This window comes from Salvelinus alpinus, chromosome 31 (assembly GCF_045679555.1).
Source record: "Salvelinus alpinus chromosome 31, SLU_Salpinus.1, whole genome shotgun sequence".
Classification (NCBI taxonomy): domain Eukaryota; kingdom Metazoa; phylum Chordata; class Actinopteri; order Salmoniformes; family Salmonidae; genus Salvelinus; species Salvelinus alpinus.
The window spans coordinates 15,525,744-15,550,549 of NC_092116.1; the positions used below are offsets into that span (position 1 = coordinate 15,525,744).

General features: G+C 44.4%; 1 protein-coding gene across 2 annotated transcripts; it reads right to left on the reverse strand.

Moving 5' to 3' along the window:
* Positions 1 to 55: 55 nt before the first annotated feature.
* LOC139560971 (claudin-7-A-like) lies at positions 56 to 15,452 on the reverse strand. Of its 2 annotated transcripts, XM_071377732.1 has the most exons (5): positions 15,025 to 15,452; positions 8,524 to 8,611; positions 5,364 to 5,528; positions 3,924 to 4,008; positions 3,033 to 3,171 (listed from the first exon to the last, which is right to left on the reverse strand). In XM_071377732.1, exons 1-4 carry the CDS (start codon positions 15,245 to 15,247, stop codon positions 3,948 to 3,950), a joined length of 537 nt encoding a protein of 178 aa, XP_071233833.1. In that variant the 5' UTR covers positions 15,248 to 15,452; the 3' UTR covers positions 3,033 to 3,171; positions 3,924 to 3,947. The 2 variants fall into 2 exon arrangements, with proteins under 2 accessions (XP_071233832.1, XP_071233833.1); XM_071377731.1 differs by lacking the exon at positions 8,524 to 8,611 and having other exon boundaries at positions 56 to 3,171; positions 15,025 to 15,451.
* Positions 15,453 to 24,806: the final 9,354 nt, after the last annotated feature.

The following is a 24,806-nucleotide window of genomic DNA, read 5'->3' on the forward strand; positions in this document are numbered from 1 at the left end:
AAATACGAGCCCCCATGTCGAGACAAATACAACAAAAAACACATCACAAGCTGTATAATAGTCCTGTTGTGTATTTTACTACCAGAGTTGTTCTATAATGGGACGTTGACAGTTAAGACATTGCATTTCAACTATTGTGATGAGAAAAAACACTGAGTCAACTTTTCAATAATAAAAAAAATGGGCTAGATAAAAGAAAAAAAACTAAAGCTGCATTTTATTAAAACAAACATTTCTAAAAACCTTTCAGAACATCTTAATCTTACATCCATAGAAATATTACAAATAAGTAACCTAGTTACTATTACTATCTAGCAATTTCATTTATATGCTTACAACAAACAAATACAAAAGGACCCAGCATTAAAATTCTGCTGAACATCTTTTTCAGGCAAAGGCAGTATGGTTGAGCTTTCGCAATGTGCAGCACAAAGATCCAATATCAAATATTCCTTATGCTGTTTAAAGCCAAAGGCAAAAACACAAGGCTGAACTGGACTACGCTAGCACTTAGGAATGGTACTACCGTAGTCTGCTACATTTAAAACACAGGCTACATTCTAAGAACACCACTAGCATACTATCTATAATGCGTTCCAAATATATTGTTCCATCCTAAGTAGAACGCTAGTGTGGACATCAGAACACAGGATGCCTTCATACAGAATAATGAACAAATTATAAAACACATTAAAAAAACAAGTTTGATGATAATGTACAGTGCATTCGGAAAGTATTCAGACCCCTTGACTGTTTCCACATTTTGTTACGTTACAGCGTTATTCTAAAATGGATTAAATCGTTTTTTCCCCCTTCATCAAACTACACACAATACCCCATAATGACTAAGAAAAAACAGGTTTGTAGAAATTTTTAAAACTGAAATATCACATTTACATAAGTATTCAGACCCTTTACTCAGTACTATGTTGAAGCATCTTTGGCAGCAATTACAGCCTCGAGTGATCTTGGGTATGAAGCTACACGCTTGGCACACCTGTGTTGGAGAATCTCTCCCATTCTTCTCTGCAGATCCTCTCAAGCTCTGTCAGGTTGGATGGGGAGCGTCGCTGCACAGCTATTTTCAGGTCTCTCCAGAGATGTTCGATCGGGTTCAAGTCCGGGCTCTGACTGGGCCACTCAAGGACATTCAGAGACTTGTCCCGAAGCCACTCCTGCAATGTCTTGGCTGTGTGCTTAAGGTTGTCCTGTTGGAAGGTGAACCTTCACCCCAGCCTGAGGGCCTGAGCACTCTGGGGCAGGTTTTCATCAAGGATCTCTCTGTACTTTGCTCCGTTCATCTTTCCCTCGATCTTGACAAGTCTCCCAGTCCCTGCCGCTGAAAAACATTCCCACAGAATGATACTGCCACCACCATGCTTCACTGTAGGGATGGTGCCAGGTTTCCTTCAGACGTAACGCTTGGCATTCAGACCAAAGAGTTCAATCTTGGTTTCATCAAACCAGAGAATTTTGTTTCTCATGTTCTGAGAGTCCTTTAGGTGCCAACTTGGCAAACTCCAAGCGGGCTGTCATGTGCCTTCTACTGAGGAGTGGCTTCTGTCTGGCCACTCTACCATAAAGGCCTGATTGGTGGAGTGCTGCAGCGATGGTTGTCCTTCTGGAAGGTTCTCCCATCTCCACGGAGGAACTCTGGAGCTCTGTCATAGTGACCAGCAGGTTCTTGGTCACCTCCCCGATTGCTCAGATTGCTCAGGCGGGTGGCCAGCTCTAGGAAGAGTTTTGGTAGTGCCAAACTTCTTCCATTTAAGAATGGTGGAGGTCACTGTGTTCTTGAGGACCTTCAATGCTGCAGACATTGTTTGCTACCCTTCCCCAGATCTGTGCCTCGACACAATCCTGTCTCGGAGCTCTACTGACAATTCCTTCGACGTCAAAAACCAATGGCTTGGTTTTTGCTCTGACATGCACTGTCAACTGTGGGACCTTTATATAGACAGGTGTGTGCCTTTCCAAATCATGTGCAATCAATTGAATTTACCACAGGTGGACTCCAATCAAGTTTTAGAAACATCTCAATGATGATCAATGGAAACAGGATGCACCTGAGCTCAATTTCGAGTCTCATAGCAGTGTCTGAATAGTTATGTAAATAAGGTATTTCTGTTTTTTATTTTTAATGCATTTGCAAAAACTTCTAAACCTGTTTTTGCTTTGCCATTATAGGACATTGCGTGTAGATTGATGAGGAAAAAATGTATTTTACACATTTTAGATAAAGTCTGTAACCTAACAACATGTGGATCATGGAAAGTGGTCTGAATACTTTCCGAATGCACTGTATATTATGTAGTACAATAATAAAAACAAACACTTCTTGTAATAATGCACCTGTTGAGAATGACTGTTCTGAGAGATTTTATAATGGGACAGAGTAGATTGCAGGCCTGTATGAAAAGCCCCCTCCCTTTTGGAGTGCAATAGTGAATTGTCCGGTGATTCACCATAGCGTGTACAGTCACTCACAACTAGTGTGAAGTTCCATTTGGCTTGAACATTGAACACAATTGGAGACGGTCTACAGAAAACTCCATTGTAAAAGTACTGGTGGTGCGCTAGTCCCGTTTCCTATTTTACATACATAGCTGTCCCATGAGTATGCCAAGAGTAGGACCTTAGCACCACAACAAGTTTAATTGACTACCTTCAATCACAATGGAAATGTTCATTTAAGTAGACAGTGTTTCTTACAGGGAGGTGAGTGTTTGCCATGATGCTGCATCTTGGCTGTAATAAGAGAAGTGTGTGTGTGTGTTAGGGTGCATGTTCTCATATTACACAAAGGCATAATATAAGGGGGATCCAATAACCAATTATAGTGTATTTGTGAGGCCCACTCATAAACAATTGTGGAATTTTGGGAGCGGGTGAGAGACATCACAACGGTCCTGGTGGGGTGGGGTGGGGGGGGCATATCTGTAAACCTCATTATAAAACCTCATGAATCTCATTATAATCTGGCAGCATGATTTAGCTCACACGTACTCCTTGGTGCTGCTGGATGGTGAGCGAGCACTCACGCCACTCATGACAGGGTATTTGGGCACCGGCTTTTTACTCCTGGGGCAGGAAGATGCCAGCATGGCTCCCCCCAGCAGGTCCAGGAAAGAACCCCCCCAGGCGATGAAGATGGCTGCCCCAAACTCAAACCTGTTATTGGGGAAATGGAGAGAAGAGTGAGACGTTGTTCTAGAACAGTGTTCTTACATTATTCTCCTGGAAAGCCATGTGGTGTGCAAATTTTTTCTCCAGCCTTGCATTATTTTAAGTCAATAATCAAAGACTTAAGACGGCACCGAGCCAACTTTGCTTGAAAGGTATTACTGCACATAGAAATGATAGTTATAGATCTGTTATTCGCATTGAAAGCAAGTCTAAGAAGTGGTAGATCTCTTCTATGTGCGCTATTTCTATGCTTCTCGTTCATTTTTTTCTCATTTCGTTTTTGTGTCTTTTACTTTTGTTTTTGGACATCAGATTCAAACATCTGAAAATACAATATTTTTGGTTATTGAAAATATATTTCATAGTGGTTCAGATGGTACAATGATTCTCTAACCCAGGGTTGGGCAACCCTTTGTCCCAACTAGGCACCCCACCTGCCCAACCTGAGTTAATTTATCAGTTCAGTGATTGCCTAAATTCAACACACCTGGTCTTCCAGGTCAGTTAAATAAAAAACATGAAGTGGATGCGGCATTCTACGAGGACCATGGCTACCTACTCCTGCACTACACTAGGGGTTGTTTGTTTTATCACAAACTGAAATTTGGTGAACTATTAGAATTTTAGAAACCAGGAAATGGCGGCACAATTTCTGCTTATTGGACCTTTTTTAAAACAAGACCACTCAATAGAAGGGAAAAGGCCAATACATTCAGGCATTTTGTAGGGATACTTACTTGGTGTTGACAGGAGTATATGGGTTATAGAAGGCCCGGATGAGATTGTGAGCGAACCACGAGCAGGCCACTAATGCACACAGAGCTGAAGGAGAAGATCAAACAGATACAGACAGATCAGTACATCGAGACATCATAAAGACGTATTTGAGAGAGGGGAGCCAAACACTCAAGAAGTCAATGGGAGGCTAGCTATTGAGTTCCAGTCATTAGCTGTTTACTGCCATTGACCTATAAGAGTCTTCAAATGAGCTAAGATCTAGTCCCCCCTGTCCATTAAATATAATCTAAAATAAAGAACTGATCCTAGATCAGCACTTCTATTCTGAGACACTTTGTGAATAACAGGCCCTAACCATTAGATTTTACTGCCATTGTCTGATGAGAGTTAATAATTTTTTTTTATTTTTTATTTTTTTTTCTACCATGTTATTGACTTGTTTATTGTTTACTCCATGTGTAACTCTGTGTTGTTGTCTGTTCACACTGCTATGCTTTATCTTGGCCAGGTCGCAGTTGCAAATGAGAACTTGTTCTCAACTAGCCTACCTGGTTAAATAAAGGTAAAATAAAAAAAAAATAAAAAAAATGACCTCTTATATAACAGTAACAACCAGCATCCCAAATGGCACACTATTCCCTATATAGTGCACTACTTTTGACCAGATCTCTATAGGCCCTAGTCAAAAGTAATGCACTAAATAGGGAATAGTGTCAGAGTAATAGCCACAGAGTCAGTAAAAATGCCCCTTTCTCTCCCTATGTGACCTCCAGGGGAACCTGGGTAGATGAGTGTGACTTTTATTATGCAAGTTTTGAACCGAAGGTCTTCGTCAGGCTTAGATGAGTGGGAGAGCAGCTGGTGGCCAGATAGAGGGTCAAACCTCCTACATACAGTAGTCTCTAAGATCTCAGACGCTGGACCAGAATGACCAAGTGACCTCTAACACAGATCTTTTCATGTAATGTTAAATAAGAAGTGCCTACACATAAATAAAAATACAGTATATGCCTGTGATGATTCTCTCGATCTCTCTATATAGCCCCTGTTAGGGACCAGAATGACCAAGTGACATAATAAGCACAGATTTTAGACCAGCTTAGAAAGAATGTTAAAAAAAAGTAGGGCCCTGAGATTTTCATGACCAAGTCATTTGACCATGTAAGGAAAACTCTGGACCCTAAGAAAAGATAATGTTTGTGGTGATTATTCTGATCGCTCTCTATAGCCCCTTTAACATAGCTTCTCTCTCTATATCTCTCTCTATCGCTATCCCTATCTCTCTATAGCTTCTCTCTCTATATCTCTCTCTATCGCTATCCCTATCTCTCTATAGCCTCTCTCTCTATAGCCTCTCTCTCTCTATAGCCTCTTTCTCTATATCCTATCTCTCTCTCTCTCTCCCTCTCTCCCTCCCTCCCTCTCTCCCTCTCTCTCACCTCCAACCAGTAGGATGATGCCTCCAGCCATGGCGGTGCGAGACTTCCACACTTTTCTGTTTCCTCCGCAGGTGGTACACTTCATGCCCATGGTGGCCACGCCCAGCCCAGCGATGGATACGATGATGCCAACAATCATCAGGGCACGGGTGGCCTGGAGAGCGCCTGAGAAACACACGCACACACATACACACACCAGGGAGAGGAGAGAGCATTAAAGGGAGAGGAGGGAAAGGAGTAGCAAGATAGTGAGAGAAAGAGGGGGAGAGAGGTGTGGCACAGTTATAGATAGCTTTAATTTATAGACTTGTGGGATATATTGCAGAATGTAAAATTAAAATAAAAGATCAGCAAGTATTTCTACCCCTCTATCGCTCTCTCTCTCTCTCTCTTCCAAATCAAATTTTATTTGTCACATGCACCGAATACAACAAGTGTAGACCTTACTGTGAAATGCTTACTTACAAGCCCTTAACCAACAATGTTTGTACCATGTTTTGGGCTGCTACCATGTTGTGTTGCTACCATGTTTTTGTTATGTTGTGTTGCTACCATGCTGTGTTGTCATGTGTTGCTACCATGTTGTTGTTATGTTGTGTTACTACCATGCTGTGTTGTCATGTGTTGCTACCATGTTGTTGCCATGTTGTGTTGCTACCATGTTGTTGTTATGTTGTGTTGCTACCATGCTGTGTTGTCATGTGTTGCTACCATGTTGTTGTTATGTTGTGTTACTACCATGTTGTTGTTATGTTGTGTTGCTACCATGCTGTGTTGTCATGTGTTGCTACCATGTTGTTGTTATGTTGTGTTACTACCATGCTGTGTTGTCATGTGTTGCTACCATGTTGTTGCCATGTTGTGTTGCTACCATGTTGTTGTTATGTTGTGTTGCTACCATGCTGTGTTGTCATGTGTTGCTACCATGTTGTTGTTATGTTGTGTTACTACCATGTTGTTGTTATGTTGTGTTGCTACCATGCTGTGTTGTCATGTGTTGCTACCATGATGTTGTTATGTTGTGTTACTGCCATGCTGTGTTGTCATGTGTTGCTACCATGTTGTTGTTATGTTGTGTTGCTACCATGCTGTGTTGTCATGTGTTGCTACCATGATGTTGTTATGTTGTGTTACTGCCATGCTGTGTTGTCATGTGTTTCTGCCGTGCTATTATGTTGTCTTAGGTCTCTCTTTATGTAGTGTTGTGTTGTCTCTCTTTATGTAGTGTTGTGTTGTCTCTCTTTATGTAGTGTTGTGTTGTCTCTCTTGTCATGATGTGTGTTTTGTCCTATATTTACATTTGATTTATTTTGTATTTTTAATCCCAGCCCACTTCCCCGGAGGAGGCCTTTTGCCTTTTGCTAGGCCGTCATTGTAAATAAGAATTTGTTCTTAACTGACTTGCCTAGTGAAATAAAAATAAATAAATAAATGCAGTTTTAAGAAAATACCCCCCAAAAAAGTAAGAGATAAAAATAGCAAATAATTAAAGAGCAGCAGTAAAATAACAATAGCCGGAGCTACATTCAGGAGGTACCGGTACAGAGTAAATGTGCGGGGGAACCAGTGTCGAGGTAATTGAAGTAATATGTACATGTAGGTAGAGTTATTAAAGTGACTATGCATAGATAATAACAGAGAGTAGCAACAGCGTAGAAGAGGGCAATGCAAATTGTTTGGTGAGCCATTTGATTAGATGTTCAGGAGTGTTGTGGCTTGGGGGTAGAAGCTGTTTAGAAGCCTCTTGGATCTAGACTTGGCACTTCGGTACCGCTTGCCGTGCTGTAGCAGAGAGAACAATCTATGACTTGGGTGGATAGAGTCTTTGACAATTTTTAGGGCCTTCCTCTGACACCGCCTGGTATAAAGGTCCTGGATGTCTGGAAGCTTGGCCCTGGTGATGTACTGGGCCGTACGCACTACCCTCTGTAGTGCCTTGTGGTCGGAGGCCGAACAGTTGCCATACCGGGCAGGGATGCAACCCGTCAGGATGCTCTTGATGGTGCAGCTCTAAAACCTTTTGAGGATCTGAGGACCCATGCCAAATCTTTTCAGTCTCCTGAGTCGTGCCCTCTTCACGACTGTCTTGGTATGCTTGGACCATGTTAGTTTGAAGTTCTCAACCTGCTCCACTACAGCCCCGTCGATGAGAATGGGGGCGTGCTCGGTCCTCCTTTTCCTGTAGTCCACAATCATCTCAATTGTCTTGATCACGTTGAGGGAGAGGTTGTTGTTCTTCCACCACACGATCAGGTCTCTGACCTTCTCCCTATAGGCTGTCTCATCGTTGTCGGTGATCAGGCCTACCACTTTTGTGTCATCGGAAAACTTAATGATGGTGTTGGAGTCGTGCCTGGCCGTGCAGTCATGAGTGAACAGGGAGTACAGGAGGGGACTGAGCACGCACCCCTGAGGGGCCCTCGTGTTGAGGATCAGCGTGGCGGATGTGTTGTTACCTACCCTTACCACCTGGGGGCGGCCCGTCAGGAAGTCCAGGATCCAGTTGCAGAGGGAGGTGTTTAGTCCCAGGGTCCTTAGCTTAGTGATGAGCTTTGAGGGCACTATGGTGTTGATCGTTGCCTTGTAGTCAATGAATAGCATTCTCACTTAGGTATTCCTTTTGTCCAGGTGTGAAAGAGCAGTGTGGAGTGCAACAGAGATTGCATCATCTGTGGATCTTTCGGGGCAGTATGCAAATTGGAGAGGTCTAAGGTTTCTGGTAAAATGGTGTTAATGTGAGCCATGACCAGCCTTTCAAAGCACTTCATGGCTACAGACTTGAGTGCTACAGGTCGGTAGTCATTTAGGCAGGTTACCTTAGTGTTCTTGGGCACAGGGACTATGGTTGTCTGCTTGAAACATGTTGGTATTACAGACTCAGACAGGAAGAGGTTGAAAATGTCAGTGAAGACACTTGCCAGTTGGTCAGCGCATGCTCGGAGTACACGTCCTGGTAATCTGTCTGGCCCTGCGGCCTTGTGAATGTTGACCAGTTTATGATGGCGCCGGAGGGTAGGGCTGCCATATTATCAGCTCTCAACCAATCATGCTATTTATATATATTTTTGCATTGTTCGTAACTTGTTTTGTACATGATGTTGCTGCTACCGCCTCTTATGACCGAAAAGAGCTTCTGGACATCAGAACTGGGATTATTTACCTCAAATTGGACGAGGAGTTCTTCTTCAATGAGCCGGACACGAGGATATACTGCAGACACCCGACCAGGCACCGATCCCCGTGATTTGCTGGAGAAGGAAACAGAGATTTCGAAGCAAAATATCAGGGTGCCTTGCGAGGATCAGCCGATGAGTGGCTAATCTGCCCTTGCGTTCCGTTCTGCTAGCTAACGTTCAATCGCGGGAAAATAAATGGTACGAACTGAAAGCACGTATAGCCTACCAACAGGACATTAAAAACTGGAACATCTTATGTTTCACCGAGTCTTGGCTGAACGACGACATTAAAAACATAAGGCTGGCGGGTTATACACTCTATTGGCAAGACAGAACAGCAGCCTCTGGTAAGACACGGGGTGGGGGCCTAGGCATTTATGTAAACAACAGCTGGTGCACGATATCTAAGGAAGTGTCAAAGTTTTGCTCGCCTGAGGTAGAGCATATCATGTCAAGCTGTAGATCTGTATTTTTCATAGCTGTCTACATATCAACACAAAGCGAGTATGGCACTAAAACCGCACTCAATGAGCAGTATTCCACCATAAGCAAACAGGAAAACGCTCATCCAGAGGCGGCGCTCCTAGTGGCCGGTAACTTTAATGCAGGGAAACTTAAATCAGTTTTACTGAATTTCTATCAGCATGTTAAATGTGCAACCAGAGGGAAAAAAATTCTAGACCACCTTTACTCCACACACAGAGTACAAAGCTTTCCCTCGCCCTCCATTTGGCAAATCTAACCATAACTCTATCCTCCTGATTCCTGCTGACAAGCACAAATTAAAGCAGGAAGCACCAGTGACTAGGTCTATAAAAAAAGTGGTCAGATGAAGCAGATGCTAAACTACAGAACTGTTTTGCTAGCACATACTGGAGTATGTTCCGGGATTCTTCCGATGGCATTGAGGAGTACACCACATCAGTCACTGGCTTTATCAATAAGTGCATCGAGGACGTCGTCCCCACAGTGACTGTACGTACATACCCCAACCAGAAGCCATGGATTACAGGCAACATTCGCACTGAGCTAAAGGGTAGAGCCACCGCTTTCAAGGAGCGGGACTCTAACCCGGAAGCTTATATGAAATCCCGCTATGCCCTCTGACAAACCATCAAACAGGCAAATCGTAAATACAGGACTAAGATTGGATCGTACTATACCGGCTCCGACGCTCGTTGGATGTGGCAGGGCTTGCAAACTATTACAGACTACAAAGGGAAGCACAGCCGAGAGCTGCCCAGTGACATGAGCCTGCCAGACGAGCTAAATAACTTTATTTATCTATAATCGCTTTAAGGCAAGTAACACTGAAACATGCATGAGTGCATCAGAGGTCAACATTCACAAGGCCTCTGGTGCAGGCGAATTACCAGGACGTGTTCTCCAAGCATGTGCTGACCAACTGGCAAGTGTCTTCACTGACATTTTCATCCTCTCCCTGTCTGAGTCTGTTATACCAACATGTTTCAAGCAGACCACCATAGTCCCTGTGCGCAAGAACACTAAGGTAACCTGCTTACATGACTAACGACCCATAGCACTCACGTCTGTAGCCATGAAAAGCTTTGAAAGGCTGGTCATGGCTCACATCAACACCATTATCCCAGAAACAGTAGACCCAATCCAATTTGCATACCGCACCAACAAATCCACAGATGATGCAATCTCTATTGCACTCCACACTGCCCTTTCATACCTGGTCAAAAGGAACACCTACGTGAGAATGCTATTCATTGACTACACGGCAGGCACAACTCCAACACCATCATTACGTTTGCTGAGACATCCTATAGGGAGGTGAGACCTGACCGTGTGGTGCAAGGACAACAACCTCTTCCTCAATGTGATCAAGACAAAGGAGATGATTGTGGACTACAGGAAAAGGAGGACTGAGCACGCCACCATTCTCATTGACGGGGCTGTAGTGGAGCAGTTTGAAAGCTTGGCGTCCACATCACCAACAAACTAACATGGTCCAAGCACACCAAGACAGGCGTGAAGAGGGCACGACAAAACCTTTTCCCCCTCAGGAGACTGAAAAGATTTGGCATGGGTCCTCAGATATAAAGAGACTTTATGGGCATGGGTCCTCCTATATCTTTACAGCTGCACCATCGAGAGCATCCTGACGGGTTACATCACTTCCTTGTATGGCAACTGCTCGGCCCCCGACCGCAAGGCACTACAGAGGGTAGTGCGTACGGCCCAGTACATCACCGGGGCCAAGCTTTCTGCCATCCAGGACCTGTGAACCAGGCGGTGTCAGAGGAAGGCCCTAAAAATGGTCAAAGACTCCAGCCACCCAGTCATAGATTTTCTTCTCTGCTACCGCTCTGCAAGCGGTACCGGAGCGCCAACTCTAGGTCCTAGAGGCTCCTAAACAGCTTCTACCCCCAAGCCATAAGACTCCTGAACAGCTAATCAAATGGCTACCCAGACTATTTGCACCCCCCCCACGCTGCTGCTTCTCTTTGTTATCATCTATGCATAGCCACTTTAATAACCCTACCTGCATGTACATAATTACCTCAACTACCTCGACAATGTGTCCCCGCACATTGACACATTCACTCTGAACCGGTACCCCCTGTATATAACCCCGCTATTGTTATTTACTGCTGCTCTTTAATGATTCGTTTTTCTTCTCTCTTATTATTATTTTTATTTTTTGGGTGGGTATTTTCTTAAAACTGCATAGTTGGTTAAAACCTCTCTTGGGTACGTGAGACGTTAGCGTCCCACCTCTTTAACAGCCAGTGAAACTGCTGGACACCAAATTCAAATACAGAAATACTCATTATAAAAATTCAGAAAACAAAACATATTTTACATAGGTTTAAAGATTAACTTCTTGTGAATCCAACCACGGTGTCAGATTATAAAAATGCTTTACGGCGAAAGCATACCTTACGATTATTTGAGAACATAGCCCACTAGACAAATCATTACAAACAGTAACCAGCCAAGTAGAAGAGTTACACAAGTCAGAAATAGAGATACAATGAATCCCTTACCTTTGATGATCTTCATATGGTTGCACTCAGCAGACATTCATTTACTCAGGCCTCCCGGGTGGCGCAGTGGTCTAGGGCACTGCATCGCAGCGCTAGCTGTGCCACCAGAGATTCTGGGTTCGCGCCCAGGCTCTGTCGCAGCTGGCCGTGACCGGGAGGTTCGTGGGGCGACGCACAATTGGGCTAGCGTCATCTGGGTTAAGGAGGGTTTGGCCGGTAGGGGTATCCTTGTCCCATCGCGCCCCAGCGACTCCTGTGGCGGGCCGGGCGCAGTGTGCGCTAACCAAGGTCACCCGGTGCATGGTGTTTCCTCTGACACGTTGGTTCGGCTGGCTTCCTGTGTTAAGAAGCAGTGCGGCTTGGTTGGGTTGTGTTTCAGAGGTTGCATGGCTTTCGACCTTTGTCTCTCCCGAGCCGGTATGGGAGTTGTAGCGACAAGATAGTAATTACTAACAATTGGATACCACGAAAAAGGGGGTATAAAAAGACATTCATTTACTCAATAAATGTTCCTTTTGTTCGATAAAGTCTCTTTATATCCAAAAACCTCAGTTTTGTTCGCGCGTTTTCTTCAGTAATCCACAGGCTCAAACGCAGTCAAAACAGGAAGACAAAAAAATCCTAATTGTATCCGTAAAGTTCATAGAAACATGTCAAACGATGTTTATATTCAATCCTCAGGTTGTTTTTAGCCTAAATAATCGATAATATTTCAACCGGACAATAACGTCAAAGGTAAACAAGAAAGGCACTCTCTCGGTCTCGCGCATGAAAAGCTCTGTGACACTTTAGGGTCCACTCATTCAGACTGCTCTTACTTCCTCATTTTTCAGAATACAAGCCTGAAACAATTTCTAAAGACTGTTGACGTCTAGTGGAAGGCATAGAAACTGCCATTTGAGTCCTAAGTCAATGGATACTGTAATGGCATTGAATAGAAAACTACACAACCAACAAAAAAAACTACTTCCTGAATGGATTTTTCTCAGGTTTTCGCCTGCCAAATCAGTTCTGTTATACTCACAGACACTATTTTAACAGTTTTGGAAACTTTAGAGTGTTTTCTATCCAAATCTACCATATTCATATCAAATCTTCTGGGCCCGAGAAGCAGGCAGTTTAATTTGGGCATGCATTTCATCCAAAATTCCGAATGCTGCCCCCTACCCTAGAAAAGTTTTAAGGGCTTTAAGTAAGCATTTCACTGTAAGATCTACACCTGTTATATTTGGCAGCATGTGACAAATACAATTTGATTTTAATTTGATTAAAGGTCTTACATCGGCTGTGGAGAGCATGATCACACAGTCTGCTGTTGTTTAGGGGAGGGGGGATTGAAAGCTACTGTCAGGACCCCCTAATCTGTCACCCCATCCATAAAACTGACAGCGAGGGCGAGATAGATAGATGGGATAGATGGAGGGATGGAGGAGGAGGAGAGAGGAAGGAAGGAAGGAAGAAAAATTCCTCTTCTGCTATATTCTAAACACAATGAGGGCATGCCAGGCATGCAAATTGGGGATACCATGGAATATCACCCTAACCCCCCTGCACCCCACGTTACCACCCTGGGCCCTGTACCCTACAGTACCACCCTCACCCCCCTGTACTCCACGGTGCCACCCTAACCCCCCTGTACCCCACGTTATCACCCTGACCCCCCTGTACCCCACGTTACCACCCTCACCCCCCTGTACCCCACGGTACCACCCTGACTTCCCACCCTGTACCCCACATTACCACCCTGACCCCCTTGTACCCCACGGTGCCACCCTGACCCCCCTGTACCCCACATTACCACCCTGACCCCCCTGTACCCCACGGTGCCACCCTGACTCCCCCCCTGTACCCCACAGTACCACCCTGACCCCCCTGTACCCCACGGTACCACCCTGACTCCCCCCCTGTACCCCACGGTGCCACCCTGACCCCTCTGTACCCCACGTTACCACCCTGACCCCCCTGTACCCCACGGTACCACCCTGACTCCCCCCCTGTACCCCACGGTACCACCCTGACTCCCCCCCTGTACCCCACGGTGCCACCCTGACTCCCCCCCTGTACCCCACAGTGCCACCCTGACCCCCCTGTACCCCATGTTACCACCCTAACCCCCCTGTACCCCACGGTACCATCCTGACCCCCCTGTACCCCACGGTGCCACCCTGACCCCCCTGTACCCCACGGTGCCACCCTGACCCCCCTGTACCCCACGGTGCCACCCTGACCCCCCTGTACCCCACGGTGCCACCCTGACCCCCCTGTACCCCACGGTGCCACCCTGACCCCCCTGTACCCCACGGTGCCACCCTGACCCCCCTGTACCCCACAGTGCCACCCTGACCCCCCTGTACCCCACGGTACCACCCTGACTCCCCCCCTGTACCATTCCTAGAACCCCTAAACCTGCTCACTGTCAGCAGTTACAAGCAGTAAAAACTGGATCTCTAAGTGTTCTAAATCTGAACAGGCATCTCTGTTCAATGAAATCCCTCTCACCAACCAGTATGACATGAGAAACCAAGAAGAATAGATGAGGAGTTATACCAAATTACACCCAGGTTCTCTTCATCATGGTGCCCTAAGGGTTTGGGGCAAACCGAGGTGGGAGGAAGAAGGAGGGGAAGGGCGTAAAATTCCTGCACAGGTTATTGTGTTGCTGTTCCAATGGCTACTCTTTTGGTTGTTTACCGTTAGTTAGTTAGTTAGTTATTTAGTTAGTTAGGACCAGGACGTCTCTGGCATCTGGAGTCCCAGTCAGCACCCTCCCTGTGCCACCTTTCTATGCCAGGGTATAGTGGGTGATGAATGGGCAGGGGGCATGCCAGTCGAGGCCTTACCACCTTGGGGGTGGACCGGCGCAGCCGTTTGAGAATATACAGCAGAGAGGGGCAAATGGGTTGGGGGGTGGGGAGAGGTTGCCGGGAACAGTAACAGGAATGAGAACTCCAGGTGTACAAGGGGTTCTGATAAGAGTAAATGTCAGATACGTTTCTAATTGATTTTTCAAGAGTAAAATCCAGAGTGATTGAAGTGTCAGTGAGTGTGGCACCAGGAAAGGAGTTAACAGTATCCCACTGTATAATAATACAAAAGGTGCTACTAAATGATAACCATGAGAGGGGCAATTAAATGACTAACAGTCCCGAGGCGACACCTTTATCAGTGAAACCAATGTGCTCCATTGAAGAAGAACTGCTCCATAGGAAAATGGGTGGGGACCTCAGTCTCAGGTGTCTGCTCAGGTGTCTGCTCACCTGTATCTCCCGTCAATCGATTCCATTTACTGGTACAACACGAGACTTCCCCGAAACAAGTCACCATACTCATGACATTCCTCCTTTGATAATAAGATAGTCTACAGGGTTATATGCATGCGTAATTCACAGTGCGTGAGGTGCGCACCGGACGCGCATACCGTCATAGAAATATAACGGACAAATAAATATTTAGTTTATTTATACTCACCGTCTAGCTGCAGGATCGAGTCGTAGATTTTACATTGGAGCTGCCCTGTGCTCTGAAAAGCGCATGACATCCATAGTCCTTGGTACATGGCAACCGCCGTTATGATGTTGTCTCCTATGTACGCAGACATCTTCCATTGTGGAAGAATGGTCCCCACGATAAGTGCAATGACACCGACGAGTGACAGGGCGAATCCTAAAAGTTGAATTCCCGAGTTTGCCATCTTTAAAAATATTTTTTTTTTTTAAATGACTAAATAAATACGTTTCTGTTGGCTTTAGTAAACACAATATTGTTGTGGTTCTTGATCTCCTTTCCACCTGTTATTGCTCGAGCCGCACCTTGAATACTGTAGTACTGAGCTTACGGGAAGGGGGATTTAAATTCTGCATGAGGGCCCGCGAGGGGGTGTGTGTGTCCAGTCACGGTGCCCGGTGATGCGTGAGAGGTCTCTTCTCGCATCCCCTCCTCCCAGGGCCCTTACCGTTAGGTCACGCCCATTGGCCTTGCTACTTCTTCATTCCAGGGAAGCTACAATTGTTTCTCGAGCAAGTCGGTACTGTAAAACAACCGTACAGTTCCTACCGGGCTGACGGTAACTATTTGTTCAGTTTCAGAATGCCAGCATTGCTTAGCTGACAGGTGTTCCCAGGCCTTATCCGTTGAAAAAAATCACCCCCACATTTTTGAAAAGATTAAACTGTTTGTACATTTGCTTCTGGAACTGTCTAGAGACACATCAGGTTCGTATTTTACCTTCAACAACTGGCCAAATGACAATAAATAACTTTTTCTTATAACTTGTTTTCCAGTGAGGGATGCCTTTCCTTTAGAGGAGACCCATCATGCAGGGCAGGTGTGGCAGAGCCCCATATTTTGGGGGTGCTTTCCTGTTTTTGCATGTTATTTTGGCATTTACATGTATCACATATTTGTTTGCAAACAATGTAATATATATATATATCATTGAGTTAATAAAGCAGCATACAAACATGGTCTATTTTTTGTTTTCTTGAGTATGGCACTTCCAAAATGCAGGTGTTTCAGCCCAGCTCAGTGCTTTCTGTGGTGGTGGGGCAAGCCAGCAGAAAATACGGAGCATTACGCCGTGATTGGCTCAGTGTTCTGTCACTCAAGGGGACACTACGTCAGCACCAATTGTAGAACTAGAAAATTGTAGCCCCTTGGGTGCTGCCATATAGTTACATTAGAAGTGCAAATCCAAGTAGGCTCAAGGTCATTGGCCACAGATAAAATGACATATGTACAGAAGCTTTGATTGGACTGATCATGTGAACATCATACTATCAAAATCTTAGCTTGCAGTCATCATCATAAATCAAGTTGACAATCTACTGGCAAATCCTTTTTAATCCTTGTCATATAAAGAGAAAAAATGAAGATACATTATAGATAAAATGTATCGGTGCACATCGGCCATTGGATATAAACATTACACAACAAGTTGGAAATCGCAAATTCAACAATGAGTGGTTTGGAAGGAATCCGTGGCTAACTGCAAGCATTGCAAAGGAATCATTAGCCTGCTATTCAGTGGAGTGGCTGTGTGATCCTGAGTCTAAGATTGAGGGTCTCTTTTCTTAGTTTAAAATGATAAACATTCAACATTGGCCATGCTGTCAATGAAGCATGATTTGTGCCGTGCACAAAACAACTGTTAACCCAGAACTGAAAAATCTGACTAGTGAGTTCAAGACAACTGGGAACTCGGGAAAAACGAGCTACGACTGGGAAAATACATTTTGAACTTTTATCCAACTCGGAATTGTAAATTCGGAACTTGGGCCTTGGGAACTTGGGCCTGAAGATCACTGACATCATCATGATGTTTTTTAGAGTTCCCAGTTGTCTTGAATGTACCATAAATCCAGAGAATGCCAGACTTTGATGACAAAGTTTGATGACAAAATTTCCCCACGAAGCATCGCCGGGCCACCTTCCTGTTCAAGTGAGCACAGCACAACAAGGTGAGTCCAAAAATATTTTGATTGCTGCTGAATAAATGATGTAACATGTCAGGGAGATATGTATGCTGTAGCTAAGGAAGTAATACAAAGTGTATGTTGTGTAGTAAGCTGTTAGTAGCCCATGTACCGCACCCTAATAATTTGGTATATTTTCACCTCTTAAAACCTAATTTCGCCTACATTTACATTTACATTTAAGTAATTTAGCCTACTTGGTGGTGCACATGTAGCCTATACCCTGATTTTGAGAAATTTAACCATCAAATGTTGTAAGAGCTTTCGTTGTGTGATTATATGCCCCCTTTATTTATCCTACGGTTCTGACTTGGTGTACAGGGAGAACACTGTAAGAACGGCCCATGTTCTGAATTCTGTACATTTCAAAAGTGCTGAACAAATAGTTATATTGACTATGTCCGTCCTAGCTCGCTCATTAATGTCTTAATCAAAATTACGGATCGCCTCTTATCCGCTTGTTGTCCCCTTATGCCATAGTTTGTAAATCTTAATTGTCAGTAGGAATCACATTTGTTTCAGCAAGTCAGCCATATCAGCTATGTTTTTTTAAAGGCAGTAAATGAGGCTGAATGAACTGTTTCGCTGCCAGACAAGGCTCAGCTAATAGCCAGGTGTAACAGTGGTAAGATGTTGGGACTGCTGTTGGGACAGCTTTATGTAGGCCCTAAGAGTTTGTGGGCACCTTTTGTCAACGTTATAGCGCAATTAATGTATTTTTTAGTGTTGTGTTGTGTAGTGGTTTTGCTGGCATGCATACCAAAATATTCAACAGTCAGATTGCATTGTGCAGGTCCACAGTTTAGCAAATCAGTAGGTTCAACTTATTTGTGAAGTTATGTAATTAAAAACAGGACATACCTCAATAGAATATCTCATTAACAATCTAGAATAAAATCCTTGGGGGAATAATATTATTTGTACTGACTAAGACCTAGAGTTCCGCCATGGGCCGTAACTCACTCTCCCTTTCTCATCTCACAGTAGACTGTTATCCACGTAAATGCCTGACTGGCGTGGTAGAGAACCATTTATGTAAGCTCGACTGTACACCAACCATCTCAACCCCTCACACCAGCAATCACAGCATACTGACACCAACTGCCACTGATGTACATTGTCCTTATTCAGCTTTAAAGCTGAAATCTGTAGTTCAAAAAATAACGAAGCGACACCCCGCTATTGTTTTGGTAAACAGATGAGGGATGGGGCTGGAGAAATTAAACCACTCTCAAATTCATAGACAGTGCTCTCTTACCCTACTTGTCCACGTATAATGATCCACCTACAGTATTTAATCCGTCGTGCTGGCTGGATCAATTAATCATCCAATGAGCACTTCAGCTCACTTCCTGGTTGTGATTGGCACTCATTGCCTTCTGATTTCTACCCATTGTCCCGAGAGCAACATGACTGGCGCCACAGTGTGTGTTACTTCACATAGCTAGGAAATCACAATCCATAGCCAGACACTGGGAGGAAGCTATAATCATAGACGATCTGGGAGGAAACAATCTCTGCAGTGCCAGAATACTGGGATTTTTGCAAGCCACCAGTGGATTAAAGGTATATAATACATAGTTTGATGGTGTTTTCTTGGTGAGTTCAATCAAATGGTTGTTTCTCACAGAACACCAGTCCCAAAGGCAGGGGCGATCCTGCCCTAATCCTTCGTGCCTTCAATCTCCTCCCTCCCTCCCCTCCTCCACCAGCAGCCTCCATCTCCCTGCCCTTCAGCCAATAGCCCCTTTTATAACTGGTTCTAACATGAATCCCTTGTCCTGATGCATTGGGATCTGATTGTGATCAGATCTTCCTGACCCCCTCCTGAGGTAGTCAGGCACGCATTGTGTCTGGATATCTTACAAATGTAAACTGATATGGACAGTGCAACCATTTAAATCATCATTAACCCGTAAAATCATTGACAGCTGGCACCATTGACTTATGGCATCAATATGTGTCTTAAAATATAGAAATCATAATTTTAAAGAATAGCTGTCAAATAATTTGCATACAGGGAGGGACCAGGAAATCTGGTCATAATGCGGACACAGTGGACAGACATGAGACACATTTTAATACCATGTATAGACATATTTCTGAAAATGTGGGCAGAATCAGAATGTGGACAAGATCAAGTCAAAGGACGCATATTAGTGTCAGGTATAAACTAGGCTAGTGTTCAGCCGCTTCCTAGCTAAGCCCGGGGCCTTGATGCTGGGCTCAGGGGGTCAACAAAGGGCCCATTGTTGCTGGGAAGAAGGTCCTTGTAATTTAAGGAATGTCCTCTAGTTCTATAGCTTGACTTGGAGGAAGAGATAGTAAGTAACTTCTCTTCATGGAACCCCTATAGCTCTCTCAGCACTGATCACTAGTGCTGTTGCTCCTAGTTACAGTATGTGATTTATCTACCGTCCTATTGGCCCATATTGGAACTAGGGGCCAGAGTCCCCTGAGTCACCAGGACACACAAAATAAACTGTTCTCTCCCTCTCTCCTTCCTGTTCTCTTTTACCACCTTTTCCCCCCTGGTAAACACACATTTGTCTTGTATTTTTTTGTTGCCATTGCACAATGCTCGATGGGAGAGCAAAACCAGCTAAATCAGCCCTTAAGAAGGGCAAGGCTTACACCTCTTTGCTTTTCTCCTGCGGGCCCCCAACCCTCCTCGGGTGTTGGAGAGACTGAAAAGCAGCGATTAAAGTCCTGTAAGCTCCCTTGGAAGCTACTGAACCGTTAACAATAAAACATACTGCGTTCTAAAGCTTTCCCTGAAAAGCCAACGGGCCACAATGGGCTAATGTCTTCCTCCTCCTTTCTTCTGTCCTCCTCCACGCTCCCTCATTTCTCTCTACATTGCTCTCCCTCGTTTTCTCTCTAATGTCCTGAGACAGCAGGAGAGTCCTAGTGACATTGTCTTGTTCATTTTTCTTATGTCAAACTACGATGTAATGAGAGAGGTAATGTTATTTCACTTTAGTACTGTATGTGTGTACTCAACTCTATGACCCATTGACCATATCATCTGTATGGGAGAGAGAACATGTTTTGATGACTGTCTACACAGAAAAGTACAGTATGTTCAAATGTCATAATACTCTTATACCTCAATTGGTTTATTTTTATTTTACCTTCATTTTACCAGGTTGTCACAATGAGATCAAAATACCTCTCTTTCAAAGGAGACCTGGCAATGAGAAGACATGACCGCCAATGAATGTACAGTAAATATATTTGGATAGGAGAGTAAACTGAACGTGAGGCCAATTATAACTCCTGTATGGGAGTTCTCATAGGAACAACTCTTGAGACCAAAACAATGCCCCTTAGAATGGTGTATCGATACGTCAATAGCCTGTTCACAAATCCATTCATTCACCTGCTGCTCCTCCCAGTGTTACAAAGCACATAGTGTAGTCCAGGGGTTGCTAGGTAGCCGTGCACTTGAAAGTAATCAAGGGGTGGGGTTAGAGATGAGGAGCGAAGGGGGAGCATTCAATGCAAAGACAAGGTTAGGTAACAGTTTGAGTATGTTGTTTAGTACTAGTTCACTTTCAACATGGGCAACTTTTTTGAAATTCTTAACAGTAGGTGGAAGATGACACATGAAAATAAAAACTACAAAATCCTATAAAAATAGTTGAAGAGTGAACTATAGCTATAAGTAGTTCCTAAATAATACATAAACTTACAGTATCTTTACAGCAAGCATCTTTAACAATGATCATTGTGGAAACAAAACATACATATTGTTTATTCAGATTCTCCACAGGATAAAAGAACAACTCTGTGATGTCTTATGAATGTACTCAGGTCTTTTGAAATAGCTGAAAAGCAAAGTGAATGTGACAGTAATGCCATCACATACTCCCATACTTCTGATTGTGGTGGAGCTGATGACAGTAGAAGGTGAGTACACACTGCAGTCTGCTGCCCCCCTCTGTCAAAATGACAAACTGCAGGTGGTGAGAGGTTCAGCACCATTCTTTCACTCTCCCAAAATATCCTTTAATTTTTAATTTCTACCTCTATAAATCACTCTAGGGATGCATCCTATATAATGCATGCTTGACCAGAGCCTTATGGGCTCAATAGTGAATAGGGTGCCATTTCAACGCAGCCTATGTGTTAGAATGGGCCATTAGTATAGCTTGGTAGAAGAGGATGTAGAGTTTAATCATGGGAAGATAATAACAGATGTTCTTAAGGAAATTAATGAGGCCAACAATGGAGTCAATCTGCCAATACAAGCATGGTTAGTTAACATCGAGACTAGAGAAACTACTATAGCCAAGTCCCAGATTTGTTTGTGCTCTTGCCAACTCCCAAACATGGCACAACACTTCCATAAAGATCTAGCAAGAGAGCAGGAACTGATACCCAAGCTAACCTCTCTAATCAAATCAACAAAAATTTTATTGGTCACATACACATATTTAGCAGATGTTATTGTGGGTGTAGTGAAATGCTTGTGTTCCTAGCTCCAACAGTGCAGTACTATCTAACAGTGCAGTAGTATCTAAAAACGATTCACAACAATACACACAAATCTAAAAGTAAAATAATGGAATTAAGAAAAATATAAATATTAGATTGAGCAATGTCAGAGTGGCATTGACTTAAATACAGTAGAATAGAATACAGTATATACTGTACATATGAGATGAGTAAAGCAGTATGTAAACATTTTTTAAACATTATTAAAGTGACTAGTGTTCCATTATTAAAGTGGTCAGTCATTCCAAGTCTATGTATATAGGGCAGCAGCCTCTAAGGTGCAGGGTTGCCTAACCGGGTGGAAACGGGCTAGTGATGGATATTTAACAGTCAGATGGCTTTAAGATAGATGTTTTTCAGTTTATCGGTCCCAGCTTTGATGCCCCTGTACTGACCTCACTTTCTGGATGATAGCGGGGTGAACAGGCCGTGGCTCAGGTGGTTCTTGATTATCTTCCTGTGACATTGGGTGCTGTAGGTGTCCTGGAGGACAGGTAGTTTGCCCCTGGTGATGCGTTGGGCAGACCGCACCACCCTCTGGAGAGCCCTGCTGTTGTGGGTGGTGCAGTTGCCGTACAAGGCGGTGATACAGCCCAACAGGATGCTCTCAATTGTGCATCTGTAGAAGTTTGTGAGAGTTTTAGGAGCCAAGCCAAATTTCTTCAGCGCTGCTGCGCCTTCTTCACCACACTGTGTGTGTGGTTGGACCATTTCAGATCGTCAGTGATGTGCACACCGAGGAACTTGAAGCTTTCCACCTTCTCCACTGCGGTCCCGTCGATGTGGATAGGGGCGTGCTCACTCTGCTAATTCCTGAAGTTCACGATCAGCTCCTTTGTTTTGTTGACATTGAGTGAGAAGTTATTTTCCTGGCACCACTCTCCTAGGGCCCTCACCTCCTCCCTGTAAGCTGTCTCGTCATTGTTGGTAATCAGGCCTACTACTGTTGTGTTGTCTGCAAACTTGATGATTGAGTTGGAGGCGTGTTTGGCCACGCGGTCATGGGTGAACAGGGAGTACAGGAGGGGGCTGAGCACACACCCTTGTGGGGCCCTTGTGTTGAGGATCAGCGAAGTGGAGGTGTTGTTTCCTACCTTAACCACCTGGGGACGGCCCGTCAGGAAGTCCAGGACCCAGTTGCACAGGGCGGGGTTCAGACCCAGGGCCCCGAGCTTAATGATGAGCTTAGAGGGTACTATGGTGTTGAATGCTGAGCTTTAGTCAATGAACAGCATTCTTACATAGGTATTCCTCTTGTCCAGATGAGACAGGGCAGTGTGCAGTGCGATGGTGATTGCATCGGTTGTGGATCTATTGGGGCGGTAAGCAAATTGAAGTGGGTCTAGGGAGTCAGGTAAGGTAGAGGTGATATGATCCTTATAACTAGCCTCTCAAATCACTTCATGATGACAGAAGTGAGTGCTACGGGGTGATAGTCATTTAGTTCAGTTACCTTTGCTTTCTTGGGTACAGGAACAATGCTGGACATCTTGAAGCAGGTATTGACAGCAGACTGTGATAGGGAGAGATTGAATATGTCTGTAAACACTCCAACCCGCTGGTCTGCGCATGCTCTGAGGACACGGCCAGGGATGACGTCTGGGCCGGCAGCCTTGCGAGGGTTAACATGCTTAAATGTCTTACTCACGTCGGCTACAGAGAAGGAGAGTCCACAGTCCTTGGTAGTGGGCGGCGTGTTATCCTCAAAGGAGTTGAAGAAGGTGTTTAGCTTGTCCGGAAGCAAGACGTCTGCAAGGGCCGCGGCTTTTGTGGAGCGATGGGTAACGATGCTTCGTGGGTGTCAGTTGTTGATGTGTGCAGAGGGTCCCTGGTTCGCGCCCGTGTAGGGGCGAGGGGACGTACTAAAGTTATACTGTTACATAGGGAGAGATTGAATATGTCTGTAAACACTCCAACCCGCTGGTCTGCGCATGCTCTGAGGACACGGCCAGGGATGACGTCTGGGCCGGCAGCCTTGCGAGGGTTAACATGCTTAAATGTCTTACTCACGTCGGCTACAGAGAAGGAGAGTCCACAGTCCTTGGTAGTGGGCGGCGTGTTATCCTCAAAGGAGTTGAAGAAGGTGTTTAGCTTGTCCGGAAGCAAGACGTTGGTGTCCGTGACGTGGCTGGTTTTCCCTTTGTAGTCCGTAACTGTCTATAGACCCTGCCACATACATCTTGTGTCTGAGCCGTTGAATTGCGACTCCACTCTGTCTATGTACTGACATTTTGCCTGTTTGATTGCCTTACGGAGGGTATAACTACACTCTTCGTATTCGGCCATATTCCCAGTCACCTTGCCATGGGAAAATGCGTTGGTTTGTGCTTTCACTTTCACGCGAATGCTGCCATCTATCCACGATTTCTGGTTTGGGTAGGTTTTAAAAGTCACATTGGGTATAGTCAACAGAGAATAATCCTATGACAATGGTTGGTACAATAAATCAGTTATTTAATACTACAAGCAGTGTATTGCTTCAAATTCAAACACACTGAAAGACCAGGATACATTACAATTAATAAGGTACAGTACCAGTCAAAAGTTTGGACACACCTACTCATTCAAGGGGTTTTTCTAAAATTTGTACTATTTTCTACATTGTAGAATAATAGTGAATAAATCAAACTATAAAATAACACATGTGGAATCATGTAGTACCCAAAAAATTGTTTATCAAATCAAAACACATTTTATATTTTATATTCTTCAAAGTAGCCATCCTTTGCCTTAATGACAGATTTGCACACTCTTGGCATTCTCTCAACCAGCTTCATGAGCAATGCTTTTCCAACAGTCTTGAAGGAGTTCCCACATATGCTGAGCACTCCTTCACTCTGCGGTCAAACTCATGCCAAACCATCTCAATTGGGTTGAGGTCAGGTGATTGTGGAGGCCAGGTCATCTGATACAGCACTCCATCACTCTCTTTCTTGGTCAAATAGCCGTTACTCAGCCTGGAAGTGTGTTTTGGGTCATTGTCCTGTTGAAAAACAAATTATAGTCCCACTAAGCGCAAACCAGATGGGATGGCGTATCGCTGCAGAATGCTGTGGTAGCCATGCTGGTTAAGTGTGCCTTGTATTCTAAATAAATCATAGACAGTGTCACCAGCAAAGCACCATCACACCTCCTCCTTCAGGCTTCAAGGTGGGAACCACACGTGCAGAGATCACCCGTTCGCCTTCTCTGCGTCTCACAATTTCACAGCAGTTGGAACCAAAAATCTCAAATTTGGACTCATCAGACCAAAGGACAGATTTCCACCAGTCTAATGTC